General features: G+C 47.2%; 1 protein-coding gene across 1 annotated transcript; it reads left to right on the forward strand.

Annotated features, from left to right (window-relative positions):
• The first annotated feature begins 8,248 nt into the window (after positions 1–8,248).
• LOC125526421 (lipoprotein NlpI) lies at positions 8,249–10,952 on the forward strand. The gene is made up of 8 exons (XM_048691139.1): positions 8,249–8,624; positions 8,750–8,816; positions 8,923–8,962; positions 9,072–9,204; positions 9,865–9,936; positions 10,030–10,110; positions 10,568–10,629; positions 10,725–10,952. Exons 1-8 carry the CDS (start codon positions 8,355–8,357, stop codon positions 10,792–10,794), a joined length of 795 nt encoding a protein of 264 aa, XP_048547096.1. The 5' UTR covers positions 8,249–8,354; the 3' UTR covers positions 10,795–10,952.
• The last annotated feature ends 2,709 nt before the right edge of the window (positions 10,953–13,661 follow it).

Here is a 13,661-nt window from a genome sequence, read left to right on the forward strand (position 1 = left end):
GATGCCTCTTGTGCGGCCGTTTTATGTATGTATATAACCTGAAAGTTTGCAGTCATCGGCTTCAGCCCCCACGCATATAATGCGGGGGTGTTCGGAAAAGCGCGTATTCACACTTGATCCAATGTCTTGGTCCATTAAGGAGGTTATAGCGGGGCGAACAAGGTTAACACTTTCACTTAGCCATAGGAGTTTGACAGTGGGGCTACTATATAGCCCCTGGTACTTCCGCGCTTATCCGAATGCGGTGCGCGTACATACATGACCGGGAAACCGGTCCTTTGTTAATGCAGAGGAATCGCGAAGATTCCGCTGAGTCCTTGAGTGGTTGACCAGTCTCGCGCTTTATCATGACAGTTAGTTTTCGGCTTTCTCTACTGAGGTGCTCATCCAGATGAACCAGGGCACAATCGCAGTAGTTCTCCCGGTGCCACCTTAGCCGACAGAGCGGAACGTAAGGTAGCAAAACACGGGAGCCAAGCAAACCCAACTATTAACCAAAGACATGATTTGGAGCTGATGCATATAAGGCCAAACTCGCGACGCCGAACACTCCCTAAGGTATTCGGTCTTTACAATGTATACTGGGCTGAGTAACACTCTCAATAATAAGCCCTGAATTTCCAGGTACGTGCATTAGTCTGGTGTGACAAAATGTCAATAACGCCAGCATCCCTCTTGGTTATGTTGAGTATCCTGAGGGGTGAAGCAACAAGAGACAGTAAAAAAGGTTTACATAGGGTCTTAATCTAAAAAGAAACCTTTGAACGGGGCACTGCTGCACGTCTGCGCCTGTGTCTCCGTTGTGCCATATCCTGGAAGGGTGTAGCACGATGATCATCTGTAAGAGAGAAAAGCCCAGGTGAAAGTTTTCATGCGAAAAATTGGTTAATCTTAATAAACCTTTAAAATTCAATCTAAATAAGATCAAGCTGAACTGTAGTCCTTTTTACATGTGGGAAGCCCCTAGCACCACCTATGGGGGTATATCCATCGACCCAGTCTTGGGTTTGTCTGAGCTGTTACAGCTAGTTGTGCGTCAGACTCGTCTAGCCGTGTCCGCGGTCTTGACGACCTATCGTTTATTCTGGTTGGAGAGGGCGTTCGGTGTTCAGCTGCTAAAGCCGCCACACGTTCTTCCGCAAGTAAGGAATGTTCTGTGTTTCCGCTAACTATGATGATGCCACGTGGACCGGGCATCTTAAGCTTAAGATAAGCGTAATGCGGTATTGCACTAAAACGAGCGAAGGCCGTTCTTCCGAGTAGTGCTTGATAGCCGCTTCAGAATGGAGCGATGTTGAAGGTTAACTTTTCACTTCAGAAGTTGTCGGGAGAACCGGATACAACCTCTAGTACTAGAGAGCCCGTGCAGTGGGCCTCTGGGCCTGGTATTACTCCTTTAAAGGTAGTATTGCTTTGGCTGATTCTTGTCGGGTCTATCCCCATTTTGCGGACTGTGTCCTGATATATCAGATTAAGACTATTGCCGCCTTCCATAAGGACTCGGTGAGATGATATCCGTCAATTATTGGGTCCAGTACCAAGGCAGCCGATCCTCCATGCAGGATACTAGTCGGGTGATCCCTGCAATGAAAAGTGATCGGGTAGGCCGACCAAGGGTTGAACTTGGGGGTGACGGGCTCCACAGTGCATACGTCTCGGAGTGCGCGTTTGCTCCTCCTCTTCGTTACGTGAATCATGTTCACTGTTTTGACCTCCGGTAGGAATTTTTTCTGTCCCCTAGTGTTCGGCTGGTGAGGCTCATCCTCGTCTTCGCTTGGTGTCTCCCTCCCCTTGTGTTCAGCGTTTAGCTTGCCGGCCTACTTGAAGACCCAGCATTCTCTGTTGGTGTGATTTGCCGGTTTGTCGGAGGTGCCATGAATCTGACATGATCTGTCTAGAATCTTGTTTAGGCTAGATGGTCCATCTCTGCTGCCTTTGAATGGCTTTTTCCATTGACCGGGTCGAGAGCCCCTGAATCCGGCGTTTACCGCCGTGTTGTCTGGGCTGTCTTCATTGTTTCGACGCTTGCTTTTATTGTGTCGTGGTTTTCCATTGCCATCCCTGACTTCGGATGTGCTTGGGTCGCTGGTGCCGATACGGGCCAGCCAGCTATCTTCGCCTGCGCAAAAGCGGGTCATAAGGCTTGTTAGGGCTGCCATTGTCCTCGGTTTTTCCTAGCCGAAGTGTCTGGCGAGCCATTCATCCCAGACACTTTTTTTGAAAGCCGCTAAGGCTTCGGTGTCCGGGCAGTCGACAATTTGACTCTTCTTAGTGAGGAATCTGTTCCAAAGCTTTCAGGCTGACTCTCCGAGCTGTTGAATTATATGACTTAAATCGTCTGCATCCGGAGGTCGAACATAGGTCCCTTGAAAATTAGCCCTAAAAGCATCTTCAAGCTCTTCCCAACTTCCAATTAAGTTTTCGGGAAGGCTTTTCAGCCAGTGCCGAGCTGGTCGTTTCAACTTGAGGGGCAAGTATTTGATGGCGTAGAGATCATCTCCGCGAGCCATGTGGATATGAAGGATAAAGTCCTCAATCCAGACCCCGGGGTTTTGTCGTTCCGTCGTATGCCTCTATGTTCACGGGTTTGAATCCTTCTGGGAATTCGTGATCCAGAACCTCATCGGTGAAGCATAGGGGGTGCGTGGCACCCCTGTATTTGGATGTGTCATGGCATTCTGACGGCTGTAGTGTTTGGTTTTGATTTTGCGTCGGAGCGCGCTTCCTAGATCCGTAGATGGACCTGGTAATACCGGCTTTTTGGTGCAAGTCCTCACGTAAATCGTGTGCCGACTTATGTGCGACATCGTTAGCCGCCCTATCGCGGCCACGGGGTGGTCGATCCGGCTGATCGGCCGTTTTATTTTTCGGCTTTATAGGCTCTAAGGCCTTGTCATCGAATTCGGGCAGCAGCTTGCGCTTTGGATAGCTCTTTGTGTGGCGGCTGCCCCCGTACTTTTCTTCGGTGTCGAGCACTTTGTTCCATCTACTGTTGAGTGTATTTTGCGCGGCCTTAAGCCTTTGCTTCTACTTCTTCAGACTCTTCGCGGTGACGATAAGCCTTCTATGGAGGTCCTCTTGCTCCAAGTTCCTTTCCGGGATGATGTGTGCATCATCGTCTGGACTGTTCTCCTCTCCGGAGACAGGTCGATGAGCTTTACCCTCGGTGTCGCCGTGATCGGACAGTGGCTTCGTTCTATGTTCGTCGTCCGCTGGTTCATCCTGCTCTATCGTTGGGTCCATGTGGTCGTCGTTTGCTTTGGAGTCAACCGGGGTATTATTCTTTCTTGTGCTGTTATCACTGTTTTTGCCGAGGCAGGATTTGGAGCGGCGCCTGCGTCGTTGCTTTGGTTGCTTCTCGAGGGAATTATCCTCCCTTGCATCCTTCCGTTCCTCGTCATTGTTTTATTTGGGTGTATCCACCATGTATATATCGTGTGATGAAGTGGCTGTCCAGCGCCCTGTGGGCGGTGGTTCCTGTTCCTCTCCAGCATCGTCGTCCATACCGTCGATGTCTTCGGAGTCGAAATCAAGCATGTCGGTTAGGTCGTCGACAGCGGCTATTAAGTGGGTGGTGGGTGGGGAATGAATTTCTTCGTCGTGCGCTTCCCACTCAAGTCGGGCATAGTTCGGCCAAGGGTCTCCTGACAAGGAGAGAGACCTCAATGAATTTAGCATGTCGCCCAAGGGTGAGTGCTGAAATATATCTGCGGAGGTAAACTCCATGATCGGTGCCCAATTAGATTCGATAGGCACGGACGCAGGCGGTTCGGAGCCCGTGGCCGGGGACGAATCCGAGGATCCGGCAACACAGGTCTCACAGGAGGTGAAGTTAGTATTCGGCTCTATCGACGCTTGGTGTGCGGCCTCCGTGGCGGGTCCATCCACCCGTCCTCGGACGGCACGATCTGCTCCGAATCGAGGGCCGGAGTAGCCACAGGTGTGATCTCCCAAACACCGTCCGGCGGCAGAGCTAAGTCATGCTCGTCGCGACTGTGCGGCGCACCTGACATGGGCTCGAATCCGTCGAAGATCAAGTCTCCGCGGATGTTGGCAGTATAGTTCAAGCTTCCAAACATGACCTGATGGCCAGGGGCGTAGCTATCGATCTGCTTCAGATGGCCAAGCGAGTTGGCCCGCAGTATGAAGCCGCCGAATACAAAGATCTGTCCGGGGAGAAAAACCTCAGCCTGGACCCACCGTTGCCGATGATTGAAGGAGCCATCAAGCCTTATGGTGAAGACACAGTGGAACTCTCAATGAAAGCACCAATGTCGGTGTCAAAACCGGCGGATCTCGGGTAGGGGGTCCCCAACTGTGCGTCTAAGGCGGATGGTAACAGGAGGCAGGGGACACAATGTTTACCCAGGTTCGGGCCCTCGTGATGGAGGTAATACCCTACTTCCTGCTTGATTGATCTTGATGATATGAGTATTACAAGAGTTGATCTACCATGAGATCGTAGAGGCTAAACCCTAGAAGCTAGCCTATGATTATGATTGTTGTCGTCCTACGGACTAAACCCTCCGGTTTATATAGACACCGAAGGGGGCTAGGGTTACACAGAGTCGGTTACAAGCGAGGAGATCTACATATCCGAATCGCCAAGCTTGCCTTCCACGCAATGGAGAGTCCCACCCGAACACGGGACGAAGTCTTCAATCTTGTATCTTCATAGTCCAACAGTCCGACCAAAGGATATAGTCCGGCTGTTCGAGGACCCCTTAATCCAGGACTCCCTCAGTGGCCGTCCAGCGTCCGGTGAACGGCGGGTTCTGGGCCTCTTCTTCTCCGGCATCGTCGTCCATACCGTCGATGTCCTCAGAGTCGTAATCAAGTGTGTCGGTCAAATCCTCGACCGTGACTATGAAGTGGGTGGCGGATGGGAAGCAAAATTCTCCACCGTCAGCCCCTAGTTCGGACCGGATAGAGTTCGGTTGTGAGTCCTCCGTCAAGGACAGGTTTTTTAATGAGTTTAGCATGTCGCCTTTGGCGAGTGCTGGAAGATGTCTGCGGCGCTGAATTCAAAGATCGATAAACGATCAAGTTCGGCGTCCGCGGGCTCACATGGTTCGGAACTTACGGCCGGAGATGAGTCTGTAGTTCCGGTGGCACAGGTATCGTGTGAGATCAAGTCTATGTGCGGCTCCAACACCGGGGAATCTGTGGCCTCCGTGGCGGGGTTAAGCTTCCCGTCCTTGGATGGCGCAGTCTACTCCGGATCTAAGGCCGGAGCGGTTACGGGAGTTGTCTCCTGGATGCAGTCCGATGACAGATTTAGGCCATGTCTCTCGGGGTGACCAGGAGTGGTAGCCGCGGTCTCGAATCCGGGGAAGATCAAGTCTCCATGGATGTCCGCAACGTAGTTCAAGCTCCCAAATCTGACCTGATGGCCAGGGCGTAGCTTTCGATCTGCTCCAGATGGCCAAACGAATTGGCCCGTAGTGTGAAGCCGCCGAACACAAAGATTTGTCCGGGGAGGAAAGTTTCTCCTTGGACAGCGTCATTATTGACGATTGAAGGGGCCATCAAACCTTTTGGCGATAGCACAATGGAACTCTCAATGAAAGCACCAATGTCGGTGTCAAAACCGGTGGATCTCGGGTAGGGGGTCCCGAACTGTGCGTCTAAGGTCGATGGTAACAGGAGACAGGGGACACAATGTTTTACCCAGGTTCGGGCCCTCTCTATGGAGGTAATACCCTACGTCCTGCTTGATTGATCTTGATGAATATGAGTATTACAAGAGTTAATCTACCACGAGATCGTAATGGCTAAACCCTAGAGGCCTAGCTTGTATGGTTATGATAATGTCTATCCTCCGAACTAAGTCCTCCGGTTTATATAGACACCGGGAGGATCTAGGGTTACACAAGGTCGGTTACAAAGAAAGGAATCTACATATTTGGTCGCCAAGCTTACCTTCCACGCCAAGGAGAGTCCCATCCGGACACGGGTGCAGTCTTCGGTCTTTATATCTTCACAGCCCATCAGTCCGGCCCATGGCTAATAAGCCGGACACCCGAGGACCCCTTAGTCGAGGACTCCCTCACCGAACAAGGCCTCAATTAAATCAAAGCATGACTATGGTATTACCTCGACAATGAGGGCCTGAACGTAGGTAAGAACCCGTGAGTGATCCCCTTTGGTATTTGTAGTCACATTCTTCACCCTACCGAGGCTATTGACGGTTTTCGGTACCTTCACGCAACTAGATCGACGATCGACGTCACCTGCCTCTATCGGTTTCTTCAATTGTTGGAAGATGTTCCAGGAACTGCCATGAGCAGTTGCAAAATCTCCTATGCGGAGTATCCACCCCATCACCAAGGCATGTCTTCTTCCAGATCTCTCTCTCTCTCTCTCTCTCTCTCTCTCTCACACACACACACACACACACGCGCGTGCGCGCGCACACACACACACTTTTTTTGTACACTCCAACCACCAGCCATATGCTCGTCCCTCCTTGCTTCCATGGACAGCGGGAAAGAGACAATGGAGATGCACCATGTACATGCCCATGGAACCACCACGCTGGAGGTGGTGTATAGGAACGAACCTGAGACGGTGGAAAAGACCATCGCCATGTACGAGCAGTGGCTCCAGGAGGTATAAGTTTGTGGGCCTCGACCTTGAGTACACACATAGGCATCCTCTAGAGTGACAAGGGATCATCGTCTTACAACTATGCATTCGTGAGCACGTCCTTGTCTACCACATGTGCAGGCCAAGGAGTAGTGTCGCACCCTCAATCATTTCCTGCAGCACAAAGTGATAACTTTCGCTAGCGTGGACACCAGGAATTACAGGAGTGTGCTTGGATATAAATAGATCGAAATTTCACATGAGTATCATGTGGACATCAAAAAGCAGTTTCGGATCAAAAGCGGCGAGAAGAGAGACCCCATGGATGACCTCAGACCTGGCAGCGTCCATCATATACTGCTCGTACGCCGACATGAAAACTGCGTTTCCATAGGTACTCCACAATTTCTGAGAGTGGAAGCCACTTTCTGAAACACGACTCCATTACGCAGCCAAAGACGCTTATGTAAGCTACGAGATGTACTAAGGATCCTGGCCATGAAGGACGGACTGCGTCACTGTCTTGATATAAACAACGGCTTGCATCTCCGACCAATCCTCGGGGAAGAGCTTCACGCCGGATGCAAGGTGGGCGATGGATGGTCAAGCGGTTGCAAGCGGTGTAAGGGAAACTATAGGTTGTGAACCGATGCTACTTCGACATTTATGTTGAATTACGATGTTAGTTCGATTTGCAGGCTTATGTTTGTATTAGATTGAGATATTGTAGGTAATCTATATTTCTTAATTCCAAACGATAAACAATTGTTTGTATTTGTATGAACTTATGTCTAGGCAACTAAAAAGGCGTGTTGTTTATGTATATAAATGTGGGCATATGCAAATCAAATGTGAAATGATCTGACTACTAAATAAAAATTTTAAAATGCTTTAACATCTTTCAAAATTATTCGAAAATACTATCATGGGTGGATCGATAACCTTTAGAATCGGTCACGAAGACATAGAAAAATGATTAGAACACTTTGAAGAATGTTCACTGATGCTTTGAAAAGAAGTTTCTGGTTTTCAAAAAAAGTTTCATATAGGTTGTCTAACTTTTTGGGTGCATTTGGCCTTTGCGTGTGTAAAATGCTTAAAAATGCAAAAGAAAAGATACTATCTATTCCACACTCACGCAACTCTCAGCTCTATTGCTGAAAATGCAATATATATAATATCTTTGAAGATATTAACTGAATTGAGATCAAAAATAGTTTGGCAGTAGTTGAAACTACTATTCCTTCTAATCCAAATTAACTGATGCAGCCCCGCCTCCTTCTAACAGCCATTGTATCTTTTTTTTTCTTTGGAACACAATGCAATCGAAGTAGCTCACATACGCGAGTATACACTCACATTTATGGACGCACATACACATTTTACCTTTATGAGCATCTCTGAGAGACTGAGCTGGCATGGCAGCTTGAGATTTTACAAAGTCATCACAAGCATCTCGCAGTCGATGGAAACGACTCCTCCTGCTATATAAACATCGCTGAAAGCCTAAAATAAATTTAAAAATAATACGAACACCAGTGTGAAATTTAAGACTTAAACTCCAATGAGAGAAGGATAACACTGTCCTTGTAACCATCTTCATTCGCACGGGCACCGTTTCTCAACGGGTAAAACGACGGGAGGCTTATCGTGTCAACGTGCACTCGCTAGCTTCCATCCACTCTCCACCCGAAGACGTCTGCCTCTGCTTCGTTCCCGTCTTTCCTGTCGTCGGACTGCCTAGCCTCCATTCATCAAATTCCAAAATGGCATCCACTTCTTCCTTCCTCCGTTCTCCGGCCTCCTTCCAGCCGGCCACCGGAGCCTGCGGCCACGTCCGCTGGGCCCAGCCGTTGGCACCCCCCAAACCGCACCGCTCGCCACACCCGCCGGCGGCCACGCCCGGGGTGCCGCGCAGGCTCCTCCTGCCGGCGGCCGCTGGCATCTGGGACTTCCTCTCCGGCGGTGCGGCCGGTGCGGCCGGTGCAGCTGCCGCGCCCCTTGCCGTCCGGCGAGGTATGCAGCTCTTCCAGCAGGTCAGACCGTCAAATATAAGCCTGCTTCCACGCCTCTTCCCCACTCTGTTTCCACGCAAAAAAAAAAAAAAACTACAGAGGATCCCCTCCCCTCCCTCGCCTAATCTTCTTCCGGTGCGTTCCAGGGAGACGTGGCTGGGTCAGTGGCGGAGTTCGATCGCGCGATCGAGCTGGATCCGCGGCAGAAAGCATGTACGTACGTGCTCCTCCTAATCCACGCTAGCTTGTTCTCAGTTCCGTTGAAGGAAGAAGAGATCACCAGCTGCAGCCATGACCGTGTTTGTGTGGGTGTTTTCAGATCTCTGGCAGAGGGGACTGTCGCTGTATTACCTCGACAGGTGCATAATCCCTATGAGTAAATTAGGCCCACTGACATTGGCAAATATACTATCTGCCGTCAAGTTTCAGTTTTCTTTTCGGTTTTTGGACGTTGGCAACTTGGCATAGGTTCGAGGAGGCCGCCGAGCAGTTCAGGCTGGACGTTGCTGCCAACCCCAATGACACCGAGGAGTCGATATGGTGTTTCCTGTGTGAAGCTCAGCTGTATGGGGTGGAGGAAGCAAGGAAGCGCTTCTTGGAGGCAATTCTCTTCTCTTTATACTGTAAAAAAAAATCAGTTATGCCATGTATATATAGCTAATGTCTTTGAGGCAAGATGCAAAATTTTGTTGTTAGTGCATAGTTCAAGAACTTTGGCGTCAGCCTAAGATGGGCTGACAACCGACCTGCAAATTTAAGTGCTGCATATGTTAATCGACTAACTGAAGATTGATATGAAACAGTGCAACGTTTATCAACAAACAAAGTACTCCCTCTGTAAACTAATATAAGAGCATTTAGAATACTAAAGTACTCCCTCCGTCCGAAAATACTTGTCATCAAAACAGACAAAAAAGGATGTATCTAGAACTAAAATGCATCTAGATACATCCCGTTTTATTTATTTTGATGACAAGTATTTCCGGACGGAGGGAGTAGTGATCTAAATGTTCTTACATTAGTTTACGGAGGGAATAGCAAACAAGCATAGTGCAGAAACACTGAATTACACATGTGTGTGTGTGATTTGTTGTGTGAACCAAATTTGGTATGGACATGGGACATAACTGTGTCCGACATGTAGAACTTTTTGGTACTCTATGCAACAACCCCAAACAAAAAGGGGCTGCAGGCACCACCATGTACAAAATGCTGACCGCTGATGATCAAATGGTAACTCATTCTGAATTTCAATTTTCAGGTCGGTTTGGATCGAAGACCTGTGATGCGTGAAGCTTATGCCTTGTTCAAAGATGGTGGGGACCCTGAAAAGGTGAGCTTATTTGAGCTACAATGTATATATCTGATCCGTGTCCTTATGTACTTCCGCAGAACGTTAACTTTTTTATGGTTTCCATGCCTCCAGTTAGCTTCAAACTTTTCTACTAGTCCTGGTGGTGAACTCTTCTATGCATCATTATATGCTGGACTTTACTATGAATCTCAGGTACAGATTAATTGAACAATCTCTGTGTTGACACTTGTGTTCTTATTTAGGCCATTTACGGATTTTGTAATAGTTGTATCTGAGCTAATCTGCGGCAAGCTGCTATTTCAAAACCGTGTGCTGTTTCTTTGTAGAATAACATCTATACATCTTTATTTTGTACAATCATCTTCCTCATTGCACCCACTTAAGTCCATAGATTGCAGGAATAAATTCTGATCAACACATCACCGCAGAAAGCAAAAAATCCACATCAACACGTAACTCATCAGATTATTTTCTTGCAGCTTGTAATTTTGTGTTAGAACTGGAACAGTTTACACATCTTGTAACCAGGATGACGTATCATTTTATGAAATTTCATGATCTCTTATCCATGGTTATGGACTTACCATACCATGAACTCTCTACGTCCTAATAATCAAATGATTTATTATTTTCATTGCTTATGGAACAGAAGGACGCAGACTTGGCAAAATCGCATATTGTTGCTGCATGCAAGACACCTTATGGATCAAGGTCTTGCTTTCATTTCCCTTACACCTGGTTCAGAGTACAGACACACTAAGTGACAGCTGAGGCACATTTCGCTAACATTGTACTTCTTGGAATAGGTCTGGTGATTACATGGCTTCCCTTGCAGTGGTTCATTGTCAGTGCCGCAACTGGACTCTGGAGGGATAGGGATCTAGAAACAAAAATGATCTTAATCATTGTCATGGATTACGTTGGAGCCAGCAAATAGGCAGCAGCTTACAGAGAAGGCATTCGGTGCTAAGGCTATGCATATCAAAACCGAACCAAAACCGAAAATTACCAAATGGAGCCGAAATTATTGGTTACTTTTGTTTATCGTTATACGTATGGTATGAGAGTTACTAAACCATTTTAAATTCGGTTCATTTGGTAAATTCCAAAGAAATCGATGGTTAACCGAACTAACTGAACATAAGAATCATTACCTTGATTTTTCTCAGAGGGGAAAATATCCAGTGATACAGCCCATCACATGATACGCTGCTACTGGACCACCTGGTGTGTTCGATCTGGGTGGACGGGCTGGATCAACTCACTTCCACATTTACATATGCCCCCTTGTACATTTACGTCTTGGCCCCTAAAAAAATTATGTCCTCACAAAATCACTATAGACCTTCACCTCTCTCCTCCAGCTCCCCCTTGTTCTCAATTTCTCACCAACAGGTCCAGAAGACCCCATCCGGCGATCCAATTTGTCTCAAACTAAGAGCGCCTTTGTTAAGCAAACATACACTACATCATTTGGAGGACATTGCAAGTAGCCAAGTGCTTGTATAGAGTTTGTCTTTTTGTACAGATTCAGATTAATTGGAACACGAAAAAGAGATGGAATGCAGACATGCTTAATCCTTCCAAAATGAGGTGCTCCATATGTACATGCAGAAGAAAATATATCGCCATCCGTTTGCATTGCTAACTAATACTGAAAGCATGAGCACTATGATCACACGACAAATACAGAGAACATAAATTTTCCAGGACATGAATCATTTCATCTATTCTCATTCTTCTAGGACGCCATCCAGTGGCGGGCACCAAAGCACACCTACACACAAGTCATAACGTGAACAGATAGAAATGCTGCTATTGTCAATATCTCATCAGAGCATTCAGAATCATATGCTGACAAGCTCATTTTTCAGATCATGGGCTCTTGCACAAAATCAAACAGTATTGTTAACAACCTCTTGACTTGAGAAGAGAACATTATTCACCAAAATGTAAGTAAACCAGTTGTAATTAAAAACAGTACAAGTATAAATGTATGATAGAGTAGGCTTGCACAAGTATGGAACGACATGAAATCCTGTAAGTAAATTGTCAACACAGCAGCATAATTTCACATGCTATCAGAAAGTCATTGAGCACATTCAGTAGACTAATACTGTAAGCCTGAAGGTTGAGTAGATAAATAAAGCATAAGAGCATATATAAACTCGTCAAACAAGATGCATAATAACTAAAGTTCTAGGTAATGAACCTTACTGATCAGTCTGTGAGGCGTTAAAACTAGCAAATAGCAGATTCAGTACAAAACAATGTAGCCGCATCGGAAGAATAAGTTGACATTTTATTATTGTTTTTTTTGTGAAGTGCCAATTACATTAGTACTAAATATTTGACATTATACATGCAGGGAATTTGTATTATATTATCATCCTTCGCACTTTTTTCAGTTGTGCATTCCAGGGACAGGAGTCAAGTATCACTTATTCTTATGAGCTGATAAAGAGAACAAGTCATTTCCTGGTTGGCTCTATGTTGAATTCGAAATATCATTATTGATTAGTAAACCTTGAGGCCAAATACGAGTGTCTATCAATGATCGTTTATCCAGTAACCAATGTCAGATCATAGAACAGAAAAGATAACCTATGTGTATGCTTTGTCATGTTCAAAGCATCTATTCATGAAATGTTATAATGCTTCTTATGTTTTGGTGACCGCAACACATGTTTGTTGTGTAATCATGTCTTGTCTTCTTACAGGGCCATAGAATTTTAATATCACTCAAGGGCTGTGTTGGTAGGACTTACTTGTAATTGTGGGATTGTAGAGGGTGAAAACTGTAAAAGCACCTGTATATACATCTTGCATCTGGGAATGAATCAGATAGAGTTCTCCAGAGAAATCTTATCCTCCTCTCTCTCTCGTGACCTTCCTCTCACCCGAGCCTCACCCAGGATCTACAACATGGCATCAGAGCAGGTCGGGGATTTGCTCCAGAATCGCTCAGATTAACGGCACTGAGTGTTGGGAGGTAAAGGTAGAGGTTCTGGGGCCCGATTTGGTGCGGCAGAGAGTCAAATCGGGGCTGCCTGATTGGCTGCGGTGGAGAAGGGGACCGGTGCTGCTGCAGTGGAGCAGGGGGCCGGCGGCGGCTGCAGTGGACCAGGGGAGCCAGCTGCGAGCAAGGCAAATAGCCAAGGGACTGGAGACAGAGATGAGTGGTACCCAGGAGGTGTAGTACAGCCGTTGTTGAGGGGTTGAGTAGGATTTATTCAGGTGAAGGTGAGAGTGGTGAGTTGGTTCTTGGGTGCAAGGTTGAGGTGCAGCTAGAAGGTAGGCTGCAGGGATTCACAGGGGAGATTACTCGCTTTGAGGTGGTGATTGAGGGTTGTACAGTACTGCAGTGTGACCCTGAAGAACTTGCAAGATGGGAGAAAATGTAAATGCTCCTGCGGCAGTTACAGCCGGGGAACTTGCAGCTGTGCTTCAGTCTATGGATGAGAAATACAGAGCACTCTTTGATGCAATCAGCAAGCAGGCTGGAAACTCAAGACCAGAGACTGAAGCCAAGGAAGAGATTCACCCGTTGCAAATGCCACATGTGAAGCTAGAGGGTGCGGAAAATTATTCCAGTTGGGCAGAGCATGCCGAGACCATCCTGATCTCGAGGAACCTTGAGGGGTATATACTGGGAACAGTGGAGAAGCCTATCGAGGAAAATTCGAAAGAGGCCCAGAAGTGGAAAGCAACAAATGCATTGGTGAGAGCTTGGCTTTTAAGCT

Source organism: Triticum urartu, chromosome 1 (assembly GCF_003073215.2).
Source record: "Triticum urartu cultivar G1812 chromosome 1, Tu2.1, whole genome shotgun sequence".
In the NCBI taxonomy this organism is placed as follows: domain Eukaryota; kingdom Viridiplantae; phylum Streptophyta; class Magnoliopsida; order Poales; family Poaceae; genus Triticum; species Triticum urartu.

What these genes read in the sequence shown, in the direction of transcription:
- LOC125526421 (XM_048691139.1), top strand. Translation starts at nt 8,355, where the DNA reads ATGGCATCCACTTCTTCCTTCCTCCGTTCTCCGGCCTCCTTCCAGCCG. An exon ending in GTATGCAGCTCTTCCAGCAG is followed by an intron (nt 8,625 to 8,749) that starts GTCAGACCGTCA and finishes GGTGCGTTCCAG; the next exon opens with GGAGACGTGGCTGGGTCAGT. An exon ending in AAGACACCTTATGGATCAAG is followed by an intron (nt 10,630 to 10,724) that starts GTCTTGCTTTCA and finishes TTCTTGGAATAG; the next exon opens with GTCTGGTGATTACATGGCTT.